Source organism: Geotrypetes seraphini, chromosome 17, assembly GCF_902459505.1.
Source record: "Geotrypetes seraphini chromosome 17, aGeoSer1.1, whole genome shotgun sequence".
NCBI classification, from domain to species: domain Eukaryota; kingdom Metazoa; phylum Chordata; class Amphibia; order Gymnophiona; family Dermophiidae; genus Geotrypetes; species Geotrypetes seraphini.
Genome location: NC_047100.1, coordinates 28,607,377 through 28,629,625, shown reverse-complemented (window position 1 = coordinate 28,629,625; position 22,249 = coordinate 28,607,377). Strand labels below are relative to the sequence as shown.

At 44.2% G+C, this 22,249-nt stretch overlaps 1 protein-coding gene across 3 annotated transcripts in view; it reads right to left on the bottom strand.

Annotated features, from left to right (window-relative positions):
• Positions 1-6,469: 6,469 nt before the first annotated feature.
• The window catches only part of MTMR14 (myotubularin related protein 14), a 38,736-nt gene continuing 22,956 nt past the window's right edge, over positions 6,470-22,249 (bottom strand). For 2 of the 3 annotated variants that reach the window (XM_033926536.1, XM_033926535.1), the window contains exons 16-19: positions 18,536-18,674; positions 17,171-17,347; positions 11,781-11,930; positions 6,470-8,221 (exon numbers count right to left, since the gene is read on the bottom strand). In XM_033926536.1, coding sequence (XP_033782427.1) covers positions 8,041-8,221; positions 11,781-11,930; positions 17,171-17,347; positions 18,536-18,674 — 647 coding nt within the window. In that variant the 3' untranslated portion in view covers positions 6,470-8,040. The remainder of the gene's footprint in view (positions 8,222-11,780; positions 11,931-17,170; positions 17,348-18,535; positions 18,675-22,249) is intronic. The other variant, XM_033926537.1, reaches the window with a different exon arrangement.

The following is a 22,249-nucleotide window of genomic DNA, read 5'->3' as shown; positions in this document are numbered from 1 at the left end:
GTGCTTGAAAAGGCTCCGAGTTCTGTAAGTTAAAAGGGACAGAAAGCCCAGTGAGCTAGTTTCAAGGTACTAGCCCAGGGGGAGGCAAGTCCGGTCCTCGAGAGCCCGAGCCAGGTCAGGTTTTCATACTAGCCACAATAAATATGCAGGAGATAGATTTGCATCTCAAGGAGGCAGTGCAGGCAAATCCATCTCATAGGTATTCATTGTGGATATCCTGAAAATCTGGGCTGCCAGTAGATCTCGAGGACCGGACTTGGGCAGCCCTGACTTACAGTATTCTGTTCGGTTTAATTTAAAACTTGTACATGCAAGGGGGGAGGAGTTACACCTTTACAAAATAGCTCTTACTTCCTAGTAAAGTGTACATGCCAGCATTCTTGATGTTTACCTAAAATGTACAACTGAACCACAAAGCAGCTAAAATGTACAAGTGGGAACAAATCAGAGCGGGTTTTATATCACTGCAGGAGAATTAATGGGGTCTGCTTAAAGGCAGGAGTGTAGCAAGGACAAGAGAGGGAGGAGGTAGAGAGAGAAATAAGGAAAATAGGCATCGACTTTGTTGTACAATATAAATTTATTATTATTAGAATTGCCTTTTAGAAATGTATGTGCCGGCATTTATAGGTGGAGAGAATAAAATGACCACATCCACATTTAAGTAATGGAAGTTAAACAGAGAAGCTAGAGAATGACACAGGGACAAATCTGTCCCAGTCCCTGTGGGATCCATCTCTATCCCCGTCCCGTCTTTTCAAGCTTTGTCCTCAACTGCACAAGCCTTAAACACTTTAAAAATTGTGCGTTTGAGGCTTGTGCGGTTAAGGCAGGAATGGGACAGGGACAGAATTTGCGGGCATGGGATGGGGGCCACCGAGATCCCACAGACGCCATTCTTTGCCTTCATGTACAAGGCCTCTCAAAAATTCAGCTGCCCCAGTCTATACATGTGCATTTGGTTGTGTTCCCGCTCATTTAGCAAAGGCTCTGCCTTCAGCAAATAAAATACCAGCCAGAACTATGACCATCCTAGCTTGGCTATTCCAATTCCTATGCAAAATGGGCCTTCATGTCTTTTTTTATTACTAAAGCTTATAGAATCTGTTGAGGCAGGGATAGTGTAAAGCTTAAGAAATGTTGTTTAAGAATGCCTCGAGTACCTTGCTCGGTGATGAGAATCACACTTTTTATATATATATATATATATATAAAAATATATATAAAACGCTAAGCATGCATGCGCACTCTTAATGCCGTGTTGCCTGATCTGAAGTTCCGTGGCCAGCAGAGTGCGCATGGGCGCTTACCACGCATCTCTCTGTCTCGCAGAAGGCTTGCCGGCTCCGGCCACACAAAGTTCATTTTTTTGTTCTAAGCCCCCGCCGCGGCTCCTCTATCGAACCTCACCAGAGTCGGAGAAGAGTTCTGATTCTGGCGGGGATCGAGAGAGGAGACGCAGCGTCGGCTTTGAACTAAAAAATGAACTTTGTCTGGCCGGAGCTGGCAAGCCCGCTGCGAGACAGAGAGATGATCGCATCTGAATATTAATGGAGCATGGGCATAGGGGGCCTGGCTCCCCGGCTACTGTGTCCGGAACACGACGTCAAAAGTGGAAGATGGCGGTGGGTTGGCTCACCTCACGGCAGATGCGCAGGAACCGGCTCTAACAGGCTCACCCTCCCTCTTCCCCGCGCTCTACTCCTCTTCCGCGGATGGCATGTGCTACGGGGACGATGCCTGCTTCGTGGCCCGGCACCGGACAGCGAACGTGCTCGGTGAGTTTGTCTTCTAGGGACAGGGGAAGCACGGAAGAGGTGCTGCTGGACTGTGGGAGCAGGGAAGAGGGACAGGGGAGCACAGAAGAGGTGCTGCTGCACAGGGAAGTGGGGTGGGGGAGAGAAATGCTGCTGCATAGGGAAATGGAGGGGGAGGGTATGCTGCTGGTGAGAAAAGGGGGCTGGGGGGGGGAAATGGGTTTGGAGTTGGGGCTGTATTGTTGAGAAGTGTACATTCAGAATACAGTTACGAAAATCACAGCCAAGTTGATTTATAGCCAACAAATAATCCTGCAGTTTACCTGGAGGCTGTAGCCATACCAAGACCAGAACTAAAAAGGCAGATGTCTGCGTATTTTCAAAATCACCGTCGCACCTAGTACTCGCTAACAGAATGAGCCTAAACATTTTAGAAGAAAAGTTAAGCATAATTCAACACCTAGAGTAAAATTTGATACATTCCAAATCAGAGACAAGAGATCGATGCCTGCATTCAATAGTCCGACGTGAAATTTCATTACACTAGTGAAGGCTGGAAACAGTGCCATCATTCAATTATCTCTAAACTGCTGGGGTAAAGTGGGAGTGGAAAAGACCTCTAAAGAGAGTCAGCTTGGATAATTTGTTGGTAGTGAATTTATAATCATCGAGACAGAAAGACACATCCTCGGTCAAAAAAAACTCCAAAGATAAGTAGGAAAATTTACTCTTAATTCATTCACTGTTACAGAAATATGGATATCAAAACGTTATCAGACTTATCTGAAAAAGTAGTCTTCGTAGTGCTGGATAATAGAAGCAGGAAAAACCCGCCAAAAGTGCAGAGCGGCCACCGACTCTCCACCGCCTGCACACCGTCACTACGATTTCCAACAGGGCTCCCTGTTTCGCAAAAAAGCTTTGTCAGGGAAATGCTGAAAATAAGAAAAAAAAAATCATCTTTCCTTTAAATAAGTCTTAAAGACAAAATCAAAAATAGCTCAGCTCGCAGCGTTAATTATCCAGCTTCAATGCTTATTGTAAAGTGGCCCCTTGGCGTTAAGTCTGCAAAAAGTCATCACGTCTTTGCGTGATGACGTACTGACAATTCAAAAAAAAACCCCCAAAACTCCAGGTCAACACAATTCTTTGCACATGTCAAAATGTCATACAAAAAAAAGAAAAACTTATCATAAGAACACTCTCCGTTCCACACAGCTATTTAAACCAATGGGCGCACATCTCTGTTTGAAATCTCCTCCTCGAGCTGAAGGGACAACGCACTCCAGAACCCAGCATCGTCAATCTTGAAAGGCTGGACAAGCGGGGCTTCCAATCTTTCTCTAGATACACGATCAATGTTCTATCAACCTCGTCTTAAATGCCCGAGAAGTTTGCCCTACATAAAGCTTTTGACAAGGGCATTTAATTTAAACTACTCCACAGCTCTCACAGTCCTTGCAATGTACAACATATCTCTTCTGATCAGCTGGATTTACGAAGGCTGTGCATTCTTCCATCACATCACAAACTGAACAGTGACCACATTTAGTGGGTCCCACCCTCCCACGTAGATTTTTATTTCTGGAATATGCAAACATTACAGAACAATCTTTAAAACATGGGTGCACAAACAGTTCAAATACTTTAAGATTTTCCATACACCCTAGTTTGCTGAGAATATGGGTGTATGCATGTAATTCTCTTATCATCCGATGCAGGAGTAGAGCATTCTAACAATATGCCCTCTTCACACACTGCTCCGGACACCCCCTAACTAACAACTTGTCTTTCAGTGCTCCCACTTGTAATTTAAAATCATTTTTTGTGGAACAAATTCTCCGGTAACACAAAAATTGAGTTTAAATGCACAGGGTGAGAACTTTGAAAATGTAAAAGCATATTTCTATAACCGTAAAGCTCTATGACCCCACAATGCAGGTATAAAGAGCCTTAGGCAATAGGGAGAAAAGATAGTACCATGGCAGATAAAGACCAAATGGCCCATCCGCAACACCCACTATGTTTCTGTAACCATAAAGTTCTATGACCTCACAATGCAAGTGTTAAGAGCCTTAGCCAATAGGGAGAGGAGATAGTGGATGGTGCAGATGTGCCATTTGGCCTTTATCTGCCATCAAGTTTATATAATGCTGGTATAGGGACTGCTACCATCTCAGGGTAAAACTTTTCCAAATTTAAAACTAATTTATTTAAGATTTGCTTAATTTTTCAGGGTTCTCTACTAAATTTTGTAGTGCATTTCCCTCCGTCTACTTGTTCTCCCATTTTATGAGAAAATTCTTTGCATTGTCGCAAGAGCTCAGTCCCCAAATATGCAGAGAAGATTTAGTGGATTTAAGGCTCCACTAATTTAGACTATTTTTGCCCTTGAACGAGGTAAATGTACAAGGGATCTTCAAAAAGTTTCCACACTTATTTTTTTTTTAACACTTATATTAAATCTCAAAAGCAAAATTTATCACTTTTCCACATAATCACCCCGTCTTACCCGACTTGTCACATGACATTCAAGAACGGGCCCCTCTTACCACTTCTCCCGCCCCATTTCCTGCAAAATATGAAAGTGCAGAAATGTTTTGACGATCCCTCATAATATTACATTAAAATCAAAGTTATTTACCGAGACAAATGCAACATTAGCAACCATTTCCAACATGAAAAATCGAAACGGTAACAGTAAATGTCAGGAATAAGGTCAAAATTGCTGCTCCATGCTCCATGCTCTTGCTATATTGAACCTGTTTCTTGCAATATTGCCAGAAGTGGCTCTTGAAATCATGCAAGAGCAACCCTTGTACCTGAAAAACACTGAACTAGCTGCACCATCGCTGAAGGTTGAAAAATATTGAGTAGCTCTAGGCTGCATATCTTGTGATAGCAGTGGACATTGTCTTGCTCTCTACCTCCATCTGATGGCTGGTGGACCTAACCCACTGTCTGGACTGGTCTAGCTGGATGAAAAGGATGTCAAACTTTCTTCTTATTACATAGTAGATGACAGCACATAAAGACCCAAATGGTCCATCCAGTCTGCCCAATCTGATTCAATTTAAATTTTTTAAATGTTTTCTTCTTAGCTATTTCTAGGCAAGAATCCAAAGCTTTACCCGGTACTGTGCTTGGGTTCCAACTGCCAAAATCTCCATCAAAACCTACTCCAGTCCATCTACACCCTCCCAGTGGACACTCCTTAGCAGTGGACATTGTTTTGCTCTCTACTTCCATCTGCTGCCTGGTGGACAATTTACTGTCTGGATTGGTTTAGCTGGGGAAAAAGGATGTCAAACTTTTTCTTCTTTAATCCTTAGCAATGTTGATCAGACACTGAGTAGAACTGGCCCCATGACCAATCCTTGAGGCACACCATTATGCACCTCTGGAATGAATTCCAATGCTGAATCTTAAGATTTGACTACTAATTTTTTTTTCTTTGCCTTTCACAGGAGAGAAATTAAATCCTTCAAGATATACCCTAGACTGGAGCAATTCAAGCTTCTCCCACCAAAGTTTTTTTTATATAAAGAAACTTTAATGGCACAAAATTTCTTGCTTCTTTTATTTGTGAAGGGGGCAGCCTACACTTAGCTCCTGTTCTTCAAGTTTCCAGATCAATCAGAAAGTGCATGCAACAGATCACTATGAAATAAGTCTATACATTACCATCACCACCACTCCATCCAGCCTAGTTCATACAACCAATCCTTGGCCAGAGTATACACTTCCCCCTCCCCATTTGCGGTTTCCACACTCGCGATTTCATATAATCGCGATTCTTTTGGGGGGAGGGGGGCAAAAAACACAACCCATATTTTTGCCATCCCCCCGGCATCCCGGCCTTACCTGGTGGTCTAGCGGGTTTTCGGGGCAGGAGCGATCTTCCTACGCTACTGCCCCGTGCAGATCGCCAATAGGAAATGGCTGTGGGGAGCTCCTATGACGGGAACTCCCCACAGCCATTTCCTATTGGCGATCTGCACGGGGCAGGAGCATAGGAAGATTGCTCCTGCCCCGAAAACCCACTAGACCACCAGGTAAGGCCTGGATGACGGGGGAAGGCGGGAGGGAGGCGGGGTGGGTCAGAGCCGGATATTCACGGTTTTTTCGCCATTCGCGGTCCGGCTCTGCCCCTATCCCCCGCGAATAACGAGGGAGAAGTGTAGTTCCTTCTGGAACCTAGTTTATCAGTACAGACCACTAGGTGTCAACACTGTAATGGCAGAAAATTACATCCATATATTGCACAGGCTGGTTCACTCAAGATGCCAAGAGGGATCTTGGACATTGAGGTCTCTTGTGCAGTAATGCCATCTAGGCTGTCATTTTTGGCCATTCTGCTAGTATTATGTGTATTTTTAAAGCAACTTAAAATTAGCATTCTGATCCTGTTTCTGTGGTCTGTGTTCAATTAAAGGCACTTTTATGCCCAAGAATTCAATTTCTAGTCCATTACTTTGTGAACGCAATTTTTCCAGCAGGCACAAAACAGAAGCCCGACGTGTGGGAGGCAAGATTAAAATTAAACTTTCTATTGGGAGCGGGCACATGAATACAATGGATGCTTGAAAGGGTGTGCACTTCCGAGAGACCTGATACGAGAAAACTGCTGGTCATGGTAACATTGCAAAAGCCACCTTTCATAAAATGTTTGTCCATTTCAAACAGAAAGAAGCACACAACAGTCCCAACTATTAAATTAAAAAAAAAGGTTTAATAACATTCAAGAAAAGCGTCCAACACTGAGAATGGTGCAGCACGAAATAAACCCCATTGTTGGATTTAACATAGGAGGGCAAGATGTCCACTGAGCCTTTGCTCAAATGAATTTCTGCTTTATGGAACAATCCTGTATACAGAAGAAATGAGTGCAAAGTGTTCCTTCCTAGGTGTAGGGAGCTTTGTATATGCACTGGAGAGGAGGGCTGAAAGCGGTAGCTGGAGCTCCCTCTGCTGGCAGAAGGCCGAAGGGAATTTAACAGGACCAAGAGTTTAGAATTTTTTTATCCTCAAGGTCAAGTTAGGACTAAAATGTCATTGTCTGCTTAAAGCAATGTACTAAAAAAAACAAAAACCTGCAGGACATTTAACTTCAGTCTGCCTTAATTACAGGAAGAGTTTTAATATAAATGAAGCGTCTTGTCAAAAGGCAAGAGTATCTTACCTCAACTAGCAGAAAGGTTTCTTCTGCCCATACGGAATAATGAGATCTTACTGAGCAGACTGAAATCATGCAATGCTTTCTCCAGGCAGCAGTAATTTCATACACCATTTAAACGGTGGGATGCCCTTAACCTTGAACCGTGTGCGTAGAGGGGGGGACTGTTTCAAAATGTGTGTCAAACTTTGCTCTAAAGGTGAAATTACACCAATGGCTGTATTTAACAGCTGTCACTATTCCTGCTGTAAAGGACTCTTCCCATGACCCTGTTCCCTAGTAGGAGAGCTCCAGCTGAGATCAGAACAAAAGAAGGATGACGCAGAAAGCCTCTTGATTAACTGGACTTAGAGAAATGGCTCTGTGGACCTTTAGGAAATGTTCAGACTGCTCCAATCGCTCTTTGGCATTTAGATACGAACCTTTTGCGATATACTGAAGGAAAAAAAAAGGACAGATTTATAGAGCAGGTGCCCTCCATAATGGCCTCTTTTTCATGATTTTTATTAACTGATCACACTCACCCAGACTTCTCTTCTCGTGTCAATATCACTCTAAAAATATTTACCACCACCCGTATTGCTCACCTCCAACACAAAACAAGAATCTGTCTTTCATCACACCATATCCCTTAAAAATATTTCCTCTTCCTCAGCCCTCGCAAGCATAAACCCCTTAGCTTTGCCGTCACTGAACCTGTGCCGGTTAAGTGGAAAACATTTTGCAATTTGAATTTATACTACCTCATGGTCAAATTGCATTGTATTCAGTCACACGGTATTCTCCTACAAATTAAATCCATCTAGACAGCAGGCCCTTAGAAGAGGTCTTTCTCTTTATACAGTTCACCCCAACTGTGGAAAAGAAGGCTCAGATTGTGTCTAAAGCAGCTCAGAAAGAAAAAACCAAGAAGGGTAAGAGGTAGCAAAGGTAAAAAGGCTGTGAAGATAGCATGGACCGTTTGCTTGTGTGCAATGTTGCAGCCCTTGTGCTCTTGAGGTGTGCACAGCCCCACAGACGCTGCTTTAGGACAACGGCTATGCTGTCATGTGCCTGCAGTCTTTCATGGCTCCAGAGAACAGTCAAATAGCGGCGCTTAGCCACCCCTCACACCACAGCGCTGGCTCCTCTAAGTCCAACTCCTCGGGCAAATTGTTCCAGGAGACCACTGATGGCACCCGAAGGGCTCGAAGACACGGATTTCAGGCCTATCGTGTTGCTGTAGGCAGTCAGGAGGATGGAGCGCACCGCCTCGAGCCGGGATTCCCGTTCAGTCTGTCCTGGGAGGCTGCAAAGAAAAGCAATACATATACAGTAGAATCAGTACAAGGCTGGCGTTATATTCACAATCTTCGATATACATAGCAGGCTAACTTTTAGCTCAGTGTCTCGCAAACTTTCCGGCCAGAAGGCACCCAGAAGTGCGTGGAGGCCCATCTGGCCATGACCCGCTTCGGTGGAGGAATCCGGGAGGCGTGGGAAGAGGAGGAGAGTCATCTGCGCCGGCTGGCTTCCTACAGGATGTGCCGCGAGACGCGCGTCCTGTAGGCAGTCGGCCAGCGTGGACAACTCTCCTCCTTGCCAGTTTTGTCGTGGCACACCCGAAATCTCAGGAGGAACACAGTTTGCGATACACTGTTTTAGCTGAACCGGTTTCCACCTGCCCCAGTTGGCGGTCCTACTCGGGTAAAGTAAATACATCTAGGAATCTCAGCCAGCTGCTTTGGGATTCAAAAATAAGATCCTAAAATACTCGGGTGTCTGAAAGCAGCCAGCCTACATTCAATTCCAAGATCCCCAGGGATTTAGGAGTTTGGGCCATGACAAAACTGGGATAATAGATATGTTTTACTTCTTTTCTTGGCTACTAATTTTATGATGCAGTTTAAAAAAGATCTCCAAGTACGTTAAGGTACGTAAAAATTATGCATGCATGCAGTGGCGTACCAAGGGGGGGGGGAGGCGGGGGGCACGGTCTGCTCCGGGTGCACGCTCCAAGGGGGTGTGCAGCCGGCCAGGTCCGGAAGCTCCCGCGCTGCTGAAAACGGCGCCTCAACGCGGCTGCTGTATTTATTCCAGAGCAGAGTCAGCAGCCGCGCTGAAGTGCACGAAGGTCCCGCGATGATTACTTTTGCTGCTGCTGCTTCGGAAGAGGTAAGTGACGTCGGAGGAGGGTGGACCGGCAGCTGCAGTCATCGCAGGACCTTGCCTCTGCTGGCCCAGCCCCCCTCTGACATCACTTACCTCTTCCAAAGCAGCGGCAGCAAAAGTAATCATCTGGGACCTTGCTGATTTTGATAGAGAGAGAAAGAAGCATAGCAGGGTGGTGGAAAGAGAAAAAGGGGGCAGGGTGGTATAGAAGTGTGGTGAAGGGTGAGAAAGGGGGTCAGGGTGGTATGGAAACATGATGAAGGGTGAGAAAGGGGGTCAGGGTGGTATGGAAGTGTGGTAAAGGATGAGAAAGGGAGCAGATGCTGATGGAAGGGGGGAAGGGAGAGGAGAGAGTGAAATGCCAGACCATGGGGGTGTGGGAGAGATGCAAGGGGGAGGCATAAAGTTTCTGGAAAGTGAATAGAAGGAGAGAAGATGCCATAGAGGAGGGGCAGAGAGAGAGAGTAGACACTGGATGAAAGGAAGAGAGTTACAAGAAGATGAGGAAAGCAGAAACCAAAGAAGACACAGTAGAAAAAAATTCTATTTTTTTTTTTTTTTTTTGCTTTAGGGGAGATGCATTGCTGTTTCTGTGGTGTTGCATTGTATGCAGAGTCCAGCTTCTTGGTGGTTTAGTTTAACCTTTGTCTACGTATTTTTATTCTATCTCCCCATTTATAAAACTGTAGAGCGTTTTTTAGTGTTGGCATCTGAGCTGTTACCACCGTGGCTAAAAATCACACTACAGTTTTGTAAAAGGGGGAGGGGTTAGTTTGTGATTACAAACTAGGCGAAGGTGTTTTCTGTGTTCTATGTGTTCGAAAGACATGGTTTTCTGGTAGGATTGATCTGTACTAGTCTGGCTTGTTTAGTTTTACAACAGGTGTATTGATGTACTGCTCACTGCAGTATGTAAGATACTGCCTTTTCCTAGGTACATTCTTGTGTGACGTTTGTATTGTTACTAAAAATCATGTTTTTCATACAGATGGGGGAGGGGGTGTCAAAAAATGATGGACTCCAGGTGCCACATATGCTAGGTACGCCACTGCATGCATGTGGTAAATTGTTATGATGTTATGTACGCACATACAATGGACAAAGGGCCTTCTTGGCCTTCTCCCCAGAGTAGGAGTAAGCAAGACACTAAAATCAATCTTCCGTCTTGAAAGAAAAACTAAAGATTTGCGATAGACTTCCCATGAAAATCAACCAAGAGGCAGAACACCGAGATATTTGACAACTGCCCTGAAATATCTACACATAGAAGACAAATCAAGCAGCCTGTATACAGTGCATAGAAGAATACAAGATCCGCAGTTAATCATTTTTGCAACGCCCCGAGAAACAGGTCAGTCCTGGGTTTGTAATTAATGCGGAGATCTTTGGAACAGAGATACAACATCTGCCCACAAAAACTATGGCAAGACCACAGGCATCAAAGGATTTGGATAGAGCAAAAAAGAGACCCAATACAGATCCATGTTTCGGTACAAAGTGCCTCAGGGATCACAATCTCTGTGCTCTATGGCAGTGTTCTTCAACCACCGGTCCATGGACCAGTGCCGGTCCACAGAAATTTCCTGCCGGTCCACAGGGCCAGCACGTGCATCAGGCCCAAAACAGTGTTCTTCAACCGCCGGTCCACGGTGCGATTGATGTGGCGTTATCTTCGAGCCAGCTCCCTCTTGCTAACTGATTCAGTGCACAAAGTCATGGGCAGTGGCTCTTACGGGCATCCTGCGCCTGAACCTGAAGCCTTCTCTCTGCCGTTGCAACGTCGGAGGGAAGGTTTCCAGATGAGGCAAGGGACATGCAAGGTGCAATTAATACTATTATGGGGGCGGGGTCTGGGGTGGAGATTGGGTAGAGATGGGCGGGGTCTGGCCCACAACTTAGCCCAGTGTTCTTCAACCGCCGGTCCACGGTGCGATCGATGCGGCGTTACCTTCGAGCCAGCTTCCTCTTCCTAACTGATTTGGTGCACAAAGCCATGGGCAGTGGCTCTTACGGGCATCCTGCGCCTGAACCGGAAGCCTTCTCTCTGACGTTGCAACGTCAGAGGGAAGGCTTCCAGATAAGGCATGGGACGGGACGTGCAAGGTGCAATTAGTACTATTATGGGGGGCGGGGTCTAGCCCACAACTTAGCCCAGTGTTCTTCAACCGCCGGTCCATGGACCGATGCCGGTCCACAGAATAACTTTTTTATTTCTGCCAGTCCCATAGGTGTAAAAAGGTTGAAAAACCCTGCTCTATGGTATTAAAGACAATGAAATACTGAACACTGTCCATCGACGTTCACCGCAGTGCACAGATTTCACTTCCAAAGGTAACAGAGAGCAATATAGCCCAACCATGTATATGGATATCTACTTGAATAATCTCCAGGTAAAATAGACTAAAGTTACTACACTGAGATGTGACATCTTTCCTAAAGCCAGATTAATGTAGAGAAAGCGCCTCAGATTAAGCTAATAAAAAAAATTAAAAATACCGATGGCATTCATACAGTTAATCGATGCATCCAGCTTAAGCATTATACTTAAAAAGACAGATACAACATTCTAGACAGCTGCCACTGTTCTCCATTTCCTGCTTGTGACAGCAGATTTCATTAAAAAAAAAAAACACCAACCCAAAAACAAGAGAACCGTGCATCGCCCCAGATGATTCTGAAGGTCTTAATTCACTTACAGACCGTTAGGATGCTCGTCCTGGAAGTGGAAGGGAAGGGAGGTTTCGCCGAGAATCCCCTGGTCGTGAACACTGCCACCCTCCGACACCAGCTGCCAACTGCCAAAATCTGTGGAGACTGAAGATCCGGGCAAGGAACGATCCGCCGACCTGGGGCAGAGAGAGGGGAGAGGGTGCGGTCAGTGAAATGATCGGACTACATCACGCCAACAAAGAATGCAAATTTTGGGCCTAATCTTCCAGATCGGCTTATTAAGTTAATAAAACTTGCAGTGGTTTTGTCGTCGTCCTTATTCTATATTAATTAGGCAGAGATCCCACTTTTAGACATGTCTCGAAATGTTTTGAGTTTGGGTTTTAAGCACCCTTTGCAAGCAAAATATACTCTATTTTTAGGCTACGGCGTACTTTGTATATTCTGATTGTTCTGCTGCTGGCATTCATCACATGCCTTTTAACAGTACAGAGATTTCTGGACTTTTGACCAAAGGAATAGGATTTAAATAGTGGTTTTGATGCAACAGTGGCATTTTTTTTTTCCCAAGAGACAAAATAAGGGGTTGGTTAAGGAAGAAATCATATATATTCATGTAATGTGCAAGAGCTGAATTAAACTCATATTAGGGCTACAGGATCCTGGTAGACCAGCATTTTCAGGGTGACCATTCCCTTTCCATACTGAAACTGGAAAAATCTCAGATTTAAAAAAAACAAACAGCAAGACACAAAAATCAAGCTGAAGAAACTCAGTGTCATGCGCTACCCAAGAAGGCAAGAGAGATGCCCGGTAAGTTAATGACAGACCCTCAGTTGGATGGCCAATGTCCTTGGCACCAAATTGAGCAGGTTAAACAAACAGCTTTGACAACCAGCCAAAGCAGATTGGAAAAATCAGATGCAAAGCAGCAGTGAGCTTGCTGTTGGCACATCATACCAATGAACTCAACTGAGGAAATAGCCAAGAGATTGCTGCCTGGGAGATAGAACTCTTGCTCGAGCAGGGAAATTATTAAGTCTGTCCTAGGAGCCCTTGACTGGTGTGGGGAAAGACTTTCAAGCTATAGAACTTCTCCACCTATAAACCAAGGGCAGGCTCAGGGAGCCTCAATCCTGCTTCACCAAAATAGCAGGTGCACAATCTTGGCGAGTTCCAGTATACGTAGCTTCTTCCATGGATCTGATGTTGCTGCAAAGCTGTGCTCTATTTGCACCATCTGCTGGCTGGAAGGGAGTCATAAACCTACTTGTCTAGACTAGACTAGCAGGATAAGAAGTGACACTGTGGAGACACCAGAACCTGGAGGTGGGGGGTGGGGGTGTGAAAAAACAAAACAAAACACACACATGAGGATGAATCTAAGGAAGCTGATAAAATTTGCCAGCTAAGATTTAATGCTTAAAAAAAAACAACACACAAAAAACTGCGGGTCATCATTTGATGAAGTTGTTCTGGGCCCAAAAGGGCAGGACCTAAAGATTAGAGAATGACACGGGGACAAATTTTTCCCCGTCCCCCACAGGAACTTTTCATGTCCCTGCCCTCATCTGCGCAAGCCTCAAACGCTTTAAGATCCTAAGTAGCAACATTTTAGAGCTCAGATTGTGATGTCATAATGCCTCATTCCACCAATGCCTAAGCTCCGTCCTCATCGGCGCAAGCGTCAAACACTTTAAAATCATATGTGTTCGAGGCTTGTGCGGTTAAGGCTGAGCTTACAGGAATGGGGGCAAGGACAGCGACAAAACTCGCAAGGACGGGGAAATTAAGTTCCTGTGGGGACGGAGAAAGATTTGTCCCCGTTTGAAGAAAGTATTAAATTTTAGTTACCAAATTTCAGACCAAAGACATGCAAGATCATGCATTTGGGCTGCAAAAACCTGAAGGAATGGCAGTTTAGGGGGTGAAAAACTTATATGCATGACAGAAGGGCGGGACTGGGGTGTGATTGTATGTGATGATTTTAAGGTGGCCGAACAGGTTACAGCTAGAAGGATGCTAGGGTGCATAGGGAGAGGTATGGCCAGTAGGAAAGAGGAGAAATTGATGCCCCTGTATAAGACTGGCGAGAACCTCATTTAGAATATTGTGTACAATTCTGGAGGTGGCACCTTCAAAAAGATATAAAAAGGATGGAGTCCGTCCAGAGGAAGGCTACTAAAATGGTGTGTGGTCTTCGTCATAAGGCGTATGGGGATAGACTTAAAGATCTCAATATGTAAAACTTTAGAGCAGGGGTAGGGAAGTCCGGTCCTCGAGAGCCGTATTCCAGTCGGGTTTTCAGGATTTTCCCCAATGAATATGCATGAGATCTATTTGCATGCACTGCTTTCAATGTATATTCATTGGGGAAATGCTGAAACCCCCGACTGAAATACGGCTCTCGAGGACCGGAGTTCCCTACCCCTGCTTTAGAGGAAAGGAGGGAGATGGGAGATACAAGACGTTTAAATACCTATGTGATGTAAATGCGCATGAGTCGAGTCTCTTTCATTTGAAAGGAAGCTCTGGCATGAGAGGGCATAGGATGAAGTTTAGAGGTTACAGGCTCAGGAGTAATCTAAGCAAATACTTTACAGAAAGGGTGGTAGATGTATGGAATAGTCTCTCAGAAGAGGTGGTGGAGACAGACATCTGAATTTAAGAAGGCGTGGAATAGGCACGTGGGACCTCTTAGAGAGGAAGAGAATGGTTACCGAGGATGGGAAGACTGGATGGGCCATTTGGCCCCTTTGTCTGCCATCATGTTTCTATGTTACAACATTATAATACATATACTTCACAAACATTATCTTTGTCCTGGATCTAAAGATCCAAAATCAAAAAACTGAAGTCTAAAATCAGTAGGAGTCAAAGGTTTGGTGCACTAACTCCACAGTCCCTTGTTCTGGAGGGGCCCCTGGTAGGCGTCCCCTGGTTAAACACTGCTATTGTAAGAAATGGGTTAAATGATTTGATGGTTAGGGGGGAGGGGAGCAGCAGCTTTTCAGGCCTATGTCACGTAGTCCAATAGAGGATATCTCCAATTGAGTTGGAAGAAAACCACCAATATTAGGCTTCTACAAAACTTCTGTCAAGATGCAGGTTCAAATTTTGATTCCAATAGTAATCCATTTTTTTTTTTTTTTTTTTGGGGGGGGGGGTTTCCCCATATAAATCTGAACTGTGGTAACACTACACTTTATTCTGCACTTGTAAATGATTTGTATTGGTTGAAAGGTTCCAGCTTCCAGAGCAAATTTGTCTTCGCAGCCCTCCACCTCTTGATGGCAAAGCTGTTCCTACAATTCTGGTAACAAGTTCTTCCTACAAAGCCAATTACGTAACGAACAACACTAGGCATCGCGACTCAGAGGGAAACCATTAAGACACCCACACCATCAGCAGACAGATGGAAAGCTGCACGACTCTTACGGTCACATTAACTTTCAGCTTTGCTTAATGGCCCAAGCAAAATGGAAATTCAGGTGAAAGTCTTCAATTTGCTAATGCACGTTAATCCGCGTCCCTCCGCGTTCATAATCACATCAGCTGGAATGGATACAGGCTCCAGTTTCCCCGGTACCCTCAAGGTGTGCCAAAATTTCTACAAACGCATGCACGGACTAAGAAAAAGCCCCAACTGTTTACAAATTAAAGGGGGGAGGAAGGGATCGTTTTAAAAGCTGCTTTGTGCTTAAAACGGCGTCAGACACACTTAAAGGAATGCACTAGCAACGCATAGCGTGTGCTTTATACAGTATGCAGGTAGGCCTTCCCAAAGGCCACGGTCAAGTGGAGCAATGTGAGAAATGCGCAGACCGCAAATTATAATATACAAGGAATCTTCAAAAAGTCTCCGCACTTTTATTTTATTTTTTTTAACACACTATTTATTAAATATCTGAAGGCAAAATGACATCGCTACCTAGAAGGTGAGCTGGCTTGTCTTGACTAGTCATCTACAGGGCACACTTCTCTCGCCCCGCAACCATTTCCTGTGAAAATATGAAAGCGCCAAAACTTTCTGAAGAACCCTCAAACATCTGCACAAACGTTTTATTGGGGGTTTTTTTTTTTGTGTGTGTAAATTTAAGCGGAAACTTTTCAGGAAAGTTATTTTATAAACAGACACATCGGTGCATTATGAAACTTGGTATACATATCACTTACTATTTGGGGGAAAAATACTGTGGGGATGGGAAGGGGGCGACATGTCATTTATCGAGACCCATAGTTTGGGGCCTCGCTGAGATGATGTTCCAGCATAACTCTGGAACACATGGAAAGATTTCAACCAAACTTGCCCTTTCTCCCCATTGTTCCAACATCCCTTACGTCAACTCAACTTGTACCCCACTAATCTTCTGTAAACCGCATAGAACTTAACGGTATTGCGGTATATAAACTGTTATTATTATTATTATTACTACATATCACTTACTATCTGGGAAAAAATATTTTGGGGGTGGGAAGGGGGCGACGTAAAAATGGATCAAAAACGACAGATAATTGGGATGAATAAATATCCAGGCAACGCCGGGTAATCTGCTAGTTTTATATAAAGTGCCTATGTGTCATTATAAAATTGCTCATAAAAGCAACTGGATCACAGCTGAAACGAGTCAGGGTCAGGTATAAAAACGTAGAGGTAAACAGCAATTCTGGCCAAGCTTCGCCAACCCTTCCCCCCCCCCCCTCATGCCTAAACCACAACTGTATCAATATCCTCTCTCATCATGTGTACTTTTTATGCAAGGGTAATTTTATTAATGGTTATGTTCACACATGCGAGTATACATGCCTATAATGGCAATTATAAAAAAGTGACCCCCCCCCCCCATAGCGTGTACAAAACAAATAGCCCTGCAGTGCTCTAAATTTCACAGCCCAGGCTCCCTGCTATAAAAGCTGCCCTCCCTAAACAGTCAAACCAGAAAACAAAATCTTCAAGGGATTAGCAAATGATGCATGTACTAGCCCTTCAGCTCCTGATCCGTTCAATCCCCCTGAAGGCATTTTAGAGGTAACTGGTGCTAATCTTTATCTTGTCTCAGACATGGGCAACTCCGGTCCTCGAGGGCCGGAATCCAATCGGGTTTTCAGGATTTCTTCAGTGAATAAGCATGAGATCTATTTGCATGCACTGCTTTCAATGCATATTCATTGGGGGAAATCCTGAAAACCCGACTGGATTCCAGCCCTCGAGGACCGGAGTTGCCCGTTGTCTGTCTTAGCTCATTCTGAGAACTGGGTGTGCAACCAGCAGTAATCCCTTTCCTGCGCTGAAGCGAGTGCAGCACGTGCATTTTAACCAAAGAGTTGGTGGCTTCACAGGTTCTCGGTTGTTTGCCTTTTGTCCGGTGGGGACTTTCAGAATCAAGCCAGGAGTAAGGAAACAGAGGCTATGTACCTGCGTTGTGGCACCTCCAGTGGGCTACTGCCCACCCTTAGGAAATAGTCTGAATGATTAGAGGAGGAAGAGCTGGAGGACTTTGCTTCTGCTACTCCTGGGTAAAGGAGTCTCTCTTCTAACTGATGCGGTCGACTCCGGAGCACATTCTGAGGAGAGGATGTGCAGGCTTTCCTCCTGAAGAAATACAGGGAAGGGAGTGGGGGGGGGGGGAGAGAACACATCAATATTATTCCTGTTACAAAAAGGTGAGCGATCACACAGGTTCCGCTATGTACTGTATGTATCAGTGGTTCCCAAACCTGTCCTGGGGGACCCCCAGCCAGTCAGGTTTTCAAGATATCCCTAATGAATATGCATGAGAGAGATTTGCATATAATGGAAGTGACAGGTATGCAAATCTCTCTCATGCATATTCATTAGGGATATCTTGAAAACCTGACTGGCTGGGGGTCCCCCAGGACAGGTTTGGGAACCATTGGTATGTACATATCTCAGTCTGACTAATAAGGACATAAGAACATAAGAATAGCCTTCCTGGGTCAAACCAATGGTCCCATCAAGCCCAGTAGCCTGTTCTCATGGTGGCCAATCCAGGTCCTTAGTACCTGGCCAAAACCCAAGGAGTAGCAACATTCCAGAATCTCAAAGAGTAACAAAAAATTCTAGCACCCCCAAAGAGTATCACGATTCCAGGCAGAATCTCAAAGAATAGCAAGATTTCGGAACCCCAAATAGTGGCAAAACATTCCATGCTACTGATCCAGGGCAAGCAGTGACATACATAGTAACATAGTAGATGACGGCAGATAAAGACGCAAATGGTCCATCCAGTCTGCCCAACCTGATTCAATTTAAATTTTTTTTAATTTTCTTCTTCTCTATTTCTGGGCAAGAATCCAAAGCTTTACCTGGTACTGTGCTTGGGTTCCAACTGCCGAAATCTCTGTTAAGACTTACTCCAGCCCATCTACACCCTCCCCAGCCCATCCTCCACCAAATGATGCACTAGGAAAAGTCTATTCTAACATGATTTCCGGGCGCCTGGATTCCATTATAGAATACTTGTTGAAACCCACACTGGCATGCCTAAATAAAGCAGCATCCATTTGCGCCAAGGGCAGATGTAAACGGATACACGTAAGCGCAGCATATGAGTGCGACTTACAGTATTTTTTTGGGGGGGAGAGTTAACAAGTCAGCACGGAAGAACCTGATCGCTATGTTCGTCTGAAACACTGGAGAGAAAAACGTTCAAAGAATGTTATATCAGTCTCAAAAGCTCCTTTAATTGTCCCCTCTGCTTCAGGCCCGCTGGTACAGTGCCAGTACCCAGGGATTAGCAACACTGCAGAAAAATCTCACCAGGCCGCCTGCGTCTGTGCTCCAGCATTCAGCTCTGCAGTCTCATAGTTGAAGCTTCCAGCAGTAACACCAGGAGAATCCTCAGCCACAACGGAGAAGTCACTGCTAAGACTGGTGGTGCTGCCCCGATCTTTCCGCTCTGTGAGGAAGGGATTTCAAATCAGTACACATCTCTCCGAGGTATGGCTCGTTAACCCTCGAGAGTCCACAGGTTCTCAAGTCTTACCATTCTTCTAAAATATTCCCGAGTACTTATACATTCTTTTAATTGAACTTAAATACATTTGTCACAGTATCAAAGGTCAAAAACCCTTCTTCCTGGGTAAGGACAGTATGAGCAAAAGATGACGTCTCGGTCCTGGAGCACCCCCTTGCCAGTCAGGTTTTCCACAATGAATATGTATAAACTTGATTTGCATACACTGCCTCCATTATATGCAAATTTCTTTCATGCATATTCATTTGCTCATACTGTCCTTACCCAGGAAGAAGGTTTTTACCTTTTAAACTGCGACAAATGTGTAGGCATCTAAAAACTTGGCTATTCTCAAAAAAGTAACATTTCCCTCCCTCTCTGGTACACCAAGCTCCTCTAAACTCTCTTCATACTTATTCCTATAATCCCCCTTTGGAGTTCCTTTCTATCCCAGTTCTGTAAACCATGCCGAGCTCTACTACTGTGGAGAAGATGCAGTAGAGAATGACACGGTGACAAAATTCATCACTGTTCCTGTCCCCGCGGATAACTGCGGGAAATAATCCCATGTCATTTTCTAGTGTCTATTTCAGCCTCAGTCCTTCTACACCAGCATTCTTCAAAGCAAAGCCTGAGGGTCAGTGGTTGTGGCCATTCATACTCTGATTCTTATTTGAGCCAAGTATAGGATAATGAAGCCATTGTGACATCACTGATGTGATTGGCTCTTAGGCACTGGTGGAATGAGGCATTATGACATCACAATATCTGCTCTGGATACCAGAGACTGTCATTCTGTAGTGTCTATTTCAACCTCAGTCCTTCTACACCAGCATTGTTCAAAGCAAAGCATGAGGGTCAGTGGCTGTGCCCATTCATACTCTGATTCTTGTGTGAGCCAAGGATAATGAAGCCATTGTGACATCACTGATGGGATTGGCTCTTAGGCACTGGTGGAATGAGGCATTATGACATCACAATATCTGCTCTGGATACCAGAGACTGTCATTCTGTAGTGTCTGTTTCAACCTCGGTCCTTCTACACCAGCATTCTTCAAAGCAAAGCTTGCGGGTCAGTGGTTGTGGCCATTCATACTCTGATTCTTCCCTCTCTCCTTAAAGAATGACATGAAGATGGTTTCCTGCAGTTATCCGCAGGGACGAGAACGGTGATGAATTTTGTCACCGTGTCATTCTCTAAATAAACCCAAGGTTTAGTTTAGTTTAGTGTTAAGGTCAATAAAAAGGTATTGTCCGTTTTAGGTTTTGTTGACTTCTGTTTATTAACCTTTAAAGTGGACTAATGGCAACCAAACTTTTCTCCAAAACCCCCAAATGGCATTGCAGGGTTAACAAACATTCCAGCCCTGGCATTCAACTGATGTTCCTGACATCTGTGGATCTATAACCCCCCCCAAAAAAAAAAAACAACCAAAAAACCAAATGAGTCAGCCAAGGTAAGAAAGAACACTATCTCCATTTAAAAGCATGGCTTTGTTGCAGGCTGTGCTACGTTTGTCCAGTGAAAAGGCGCCTGTTCCAAAGATTTAATTGTAAAAATGATTGCTAAGTTCTGGTCTACAATGCAGGCCAGAAAAAAAACCCTTGGATATAGCTTGTGTATTAGATCAAACAAAGCACACATTGTCATGGTTGATATTGTGAGGTGAACAGTAGCCTTGAATGAGCCTTTCTCACCTTCATTTTTTTTAAAAAATTTAAAACAATTTAAGAAGTTTAACAAAGGCTGTAACATTACATTTCAGTCAGCTTAAGTACTATAATTAACATCCTTGCATAACAAATCAGCAGGTTATAAACACTGAAAAATACATTTCACTTGTTAGGGTCATTACCATATAAAAAGAATTGACAAAAACACCACCACACGCCCCATCACCTAGACATCTGGGGTTAGTCTGTGGCCCAGTGGCAGCTGTGCGCCACCAAGTGGAGGACCCGAGGTATAATTCCTGGCTTAGATCTTTCACTTCTCAAATTAGTCAGGGCTGTGGATGCTGCGTTTAGAGACCTTGGGGGGAATTAGTTCCAATCTCTGCTCAATGGCGACAACTAGTGGCCAGATTCACTGCCTACAACTACATGATTTGAGAAGAAGCCCTGGTAGCGTTACCTTCCCCTCCTCCCCCTACAATGACTGAAATTAAGTGAAAGGGAGATATTAAATAGGGGGTGGGGAGGAACCATGCAACACCAGAGCCGAGCCCAGGTTCCAATCAAGTTGGCATCCCAAAAGGAGGAGGAGCAGGAGGAAACTGCCAGGTCAAGCAGACATCTGGACTAGAAAACACAGTTCAGATTGAAGATTCAAATCAGGATCATTAAACCGAAAGTCGTCAAAATAAGTGGTATCCTTGAGTGAATCTCATGCTACACATGCCACCTTTAGTTTCACTTTTCTTACACTTTCTCATATATAGCTTAAAGAACTTTTTAAATAAAACAACTCTAAAATTTAAATTTTGTTAGTTTTGCAATTTTTATAATTTCTATTTTCATGTGCTGTGAAAAACATTTGCTCCGTTTAGTGTGCCAGAGCTAAAAAAGTTTTGACACACTGGCTTACGTGCTCACACCTATATCTCAGGCACATACTTCTCCTGTTAGGCTAGTATTTTATAAAGGAAAGTAAGCAGCTGCACTTAAAATTTAGGTATGAGTTTTCCTCATAGTGAACAGCTAAAAGTTTACATCAGCAGTCGATAAGACACAAATCAAATGAAAATTGCAAATTACACAAATTTTAGGAGAACACAGGAGAAAATACAACAATTTTAGGACGATGCACACCTCCTTAAGAACATCCCATACTGGGACAGACTGAAGGTCCATATCCCGTTTCCAACCGTGGCCAACCCAGGCCCCAAATACCTAGCTAGATCCCAAGTAATAAAACAGATTCTATGCTGCTTATCCTAGGAATTAGCAGTGGATTTCGTCATCTCAATAACGGCCTATGGACTTCTCTTTTAGGAAATTAATCCAAACCTTTTTTTAAACCCCGCTAAGCTAACTGATTTCACCACATTCTTCAGCAACGCATTCCAGAGTTTAATTACACGTTGTGTGAAGAAATATTTTCTCCGGTTTGTTTTAAATCTGCTACTTTAAGTAGCTTCATCGAATGTCCCCTAGTCCTAGTGGGTTTTGGAAAGAGTGAACAAGCGATTCACATCTACCCTTTCCAATCCACTCATTTTATTGACCATATCACATCACCCTTGAGCCATCTTTTCTCCAAGCTGAAGAGCCGTAGCTGCTTTAGCCGCTCCTCATAAGTAGATCTACCCATCCCTTTTATCATTTTGTCACCTTTCTCTGTACCTTTTCTAATTCCGCTATATCTGAGATACGGCAACCAGAACCGCACACATTTGAAGTGCGCTATACCACAGAGCGATCCAAGGGCATAATAACATTTTCATCTTTGCTTTCCATTCCTTTCCTGATAATTCCTAACATTCTATTTGCTTTCTTAGCAGCCGCCGCACATTGAG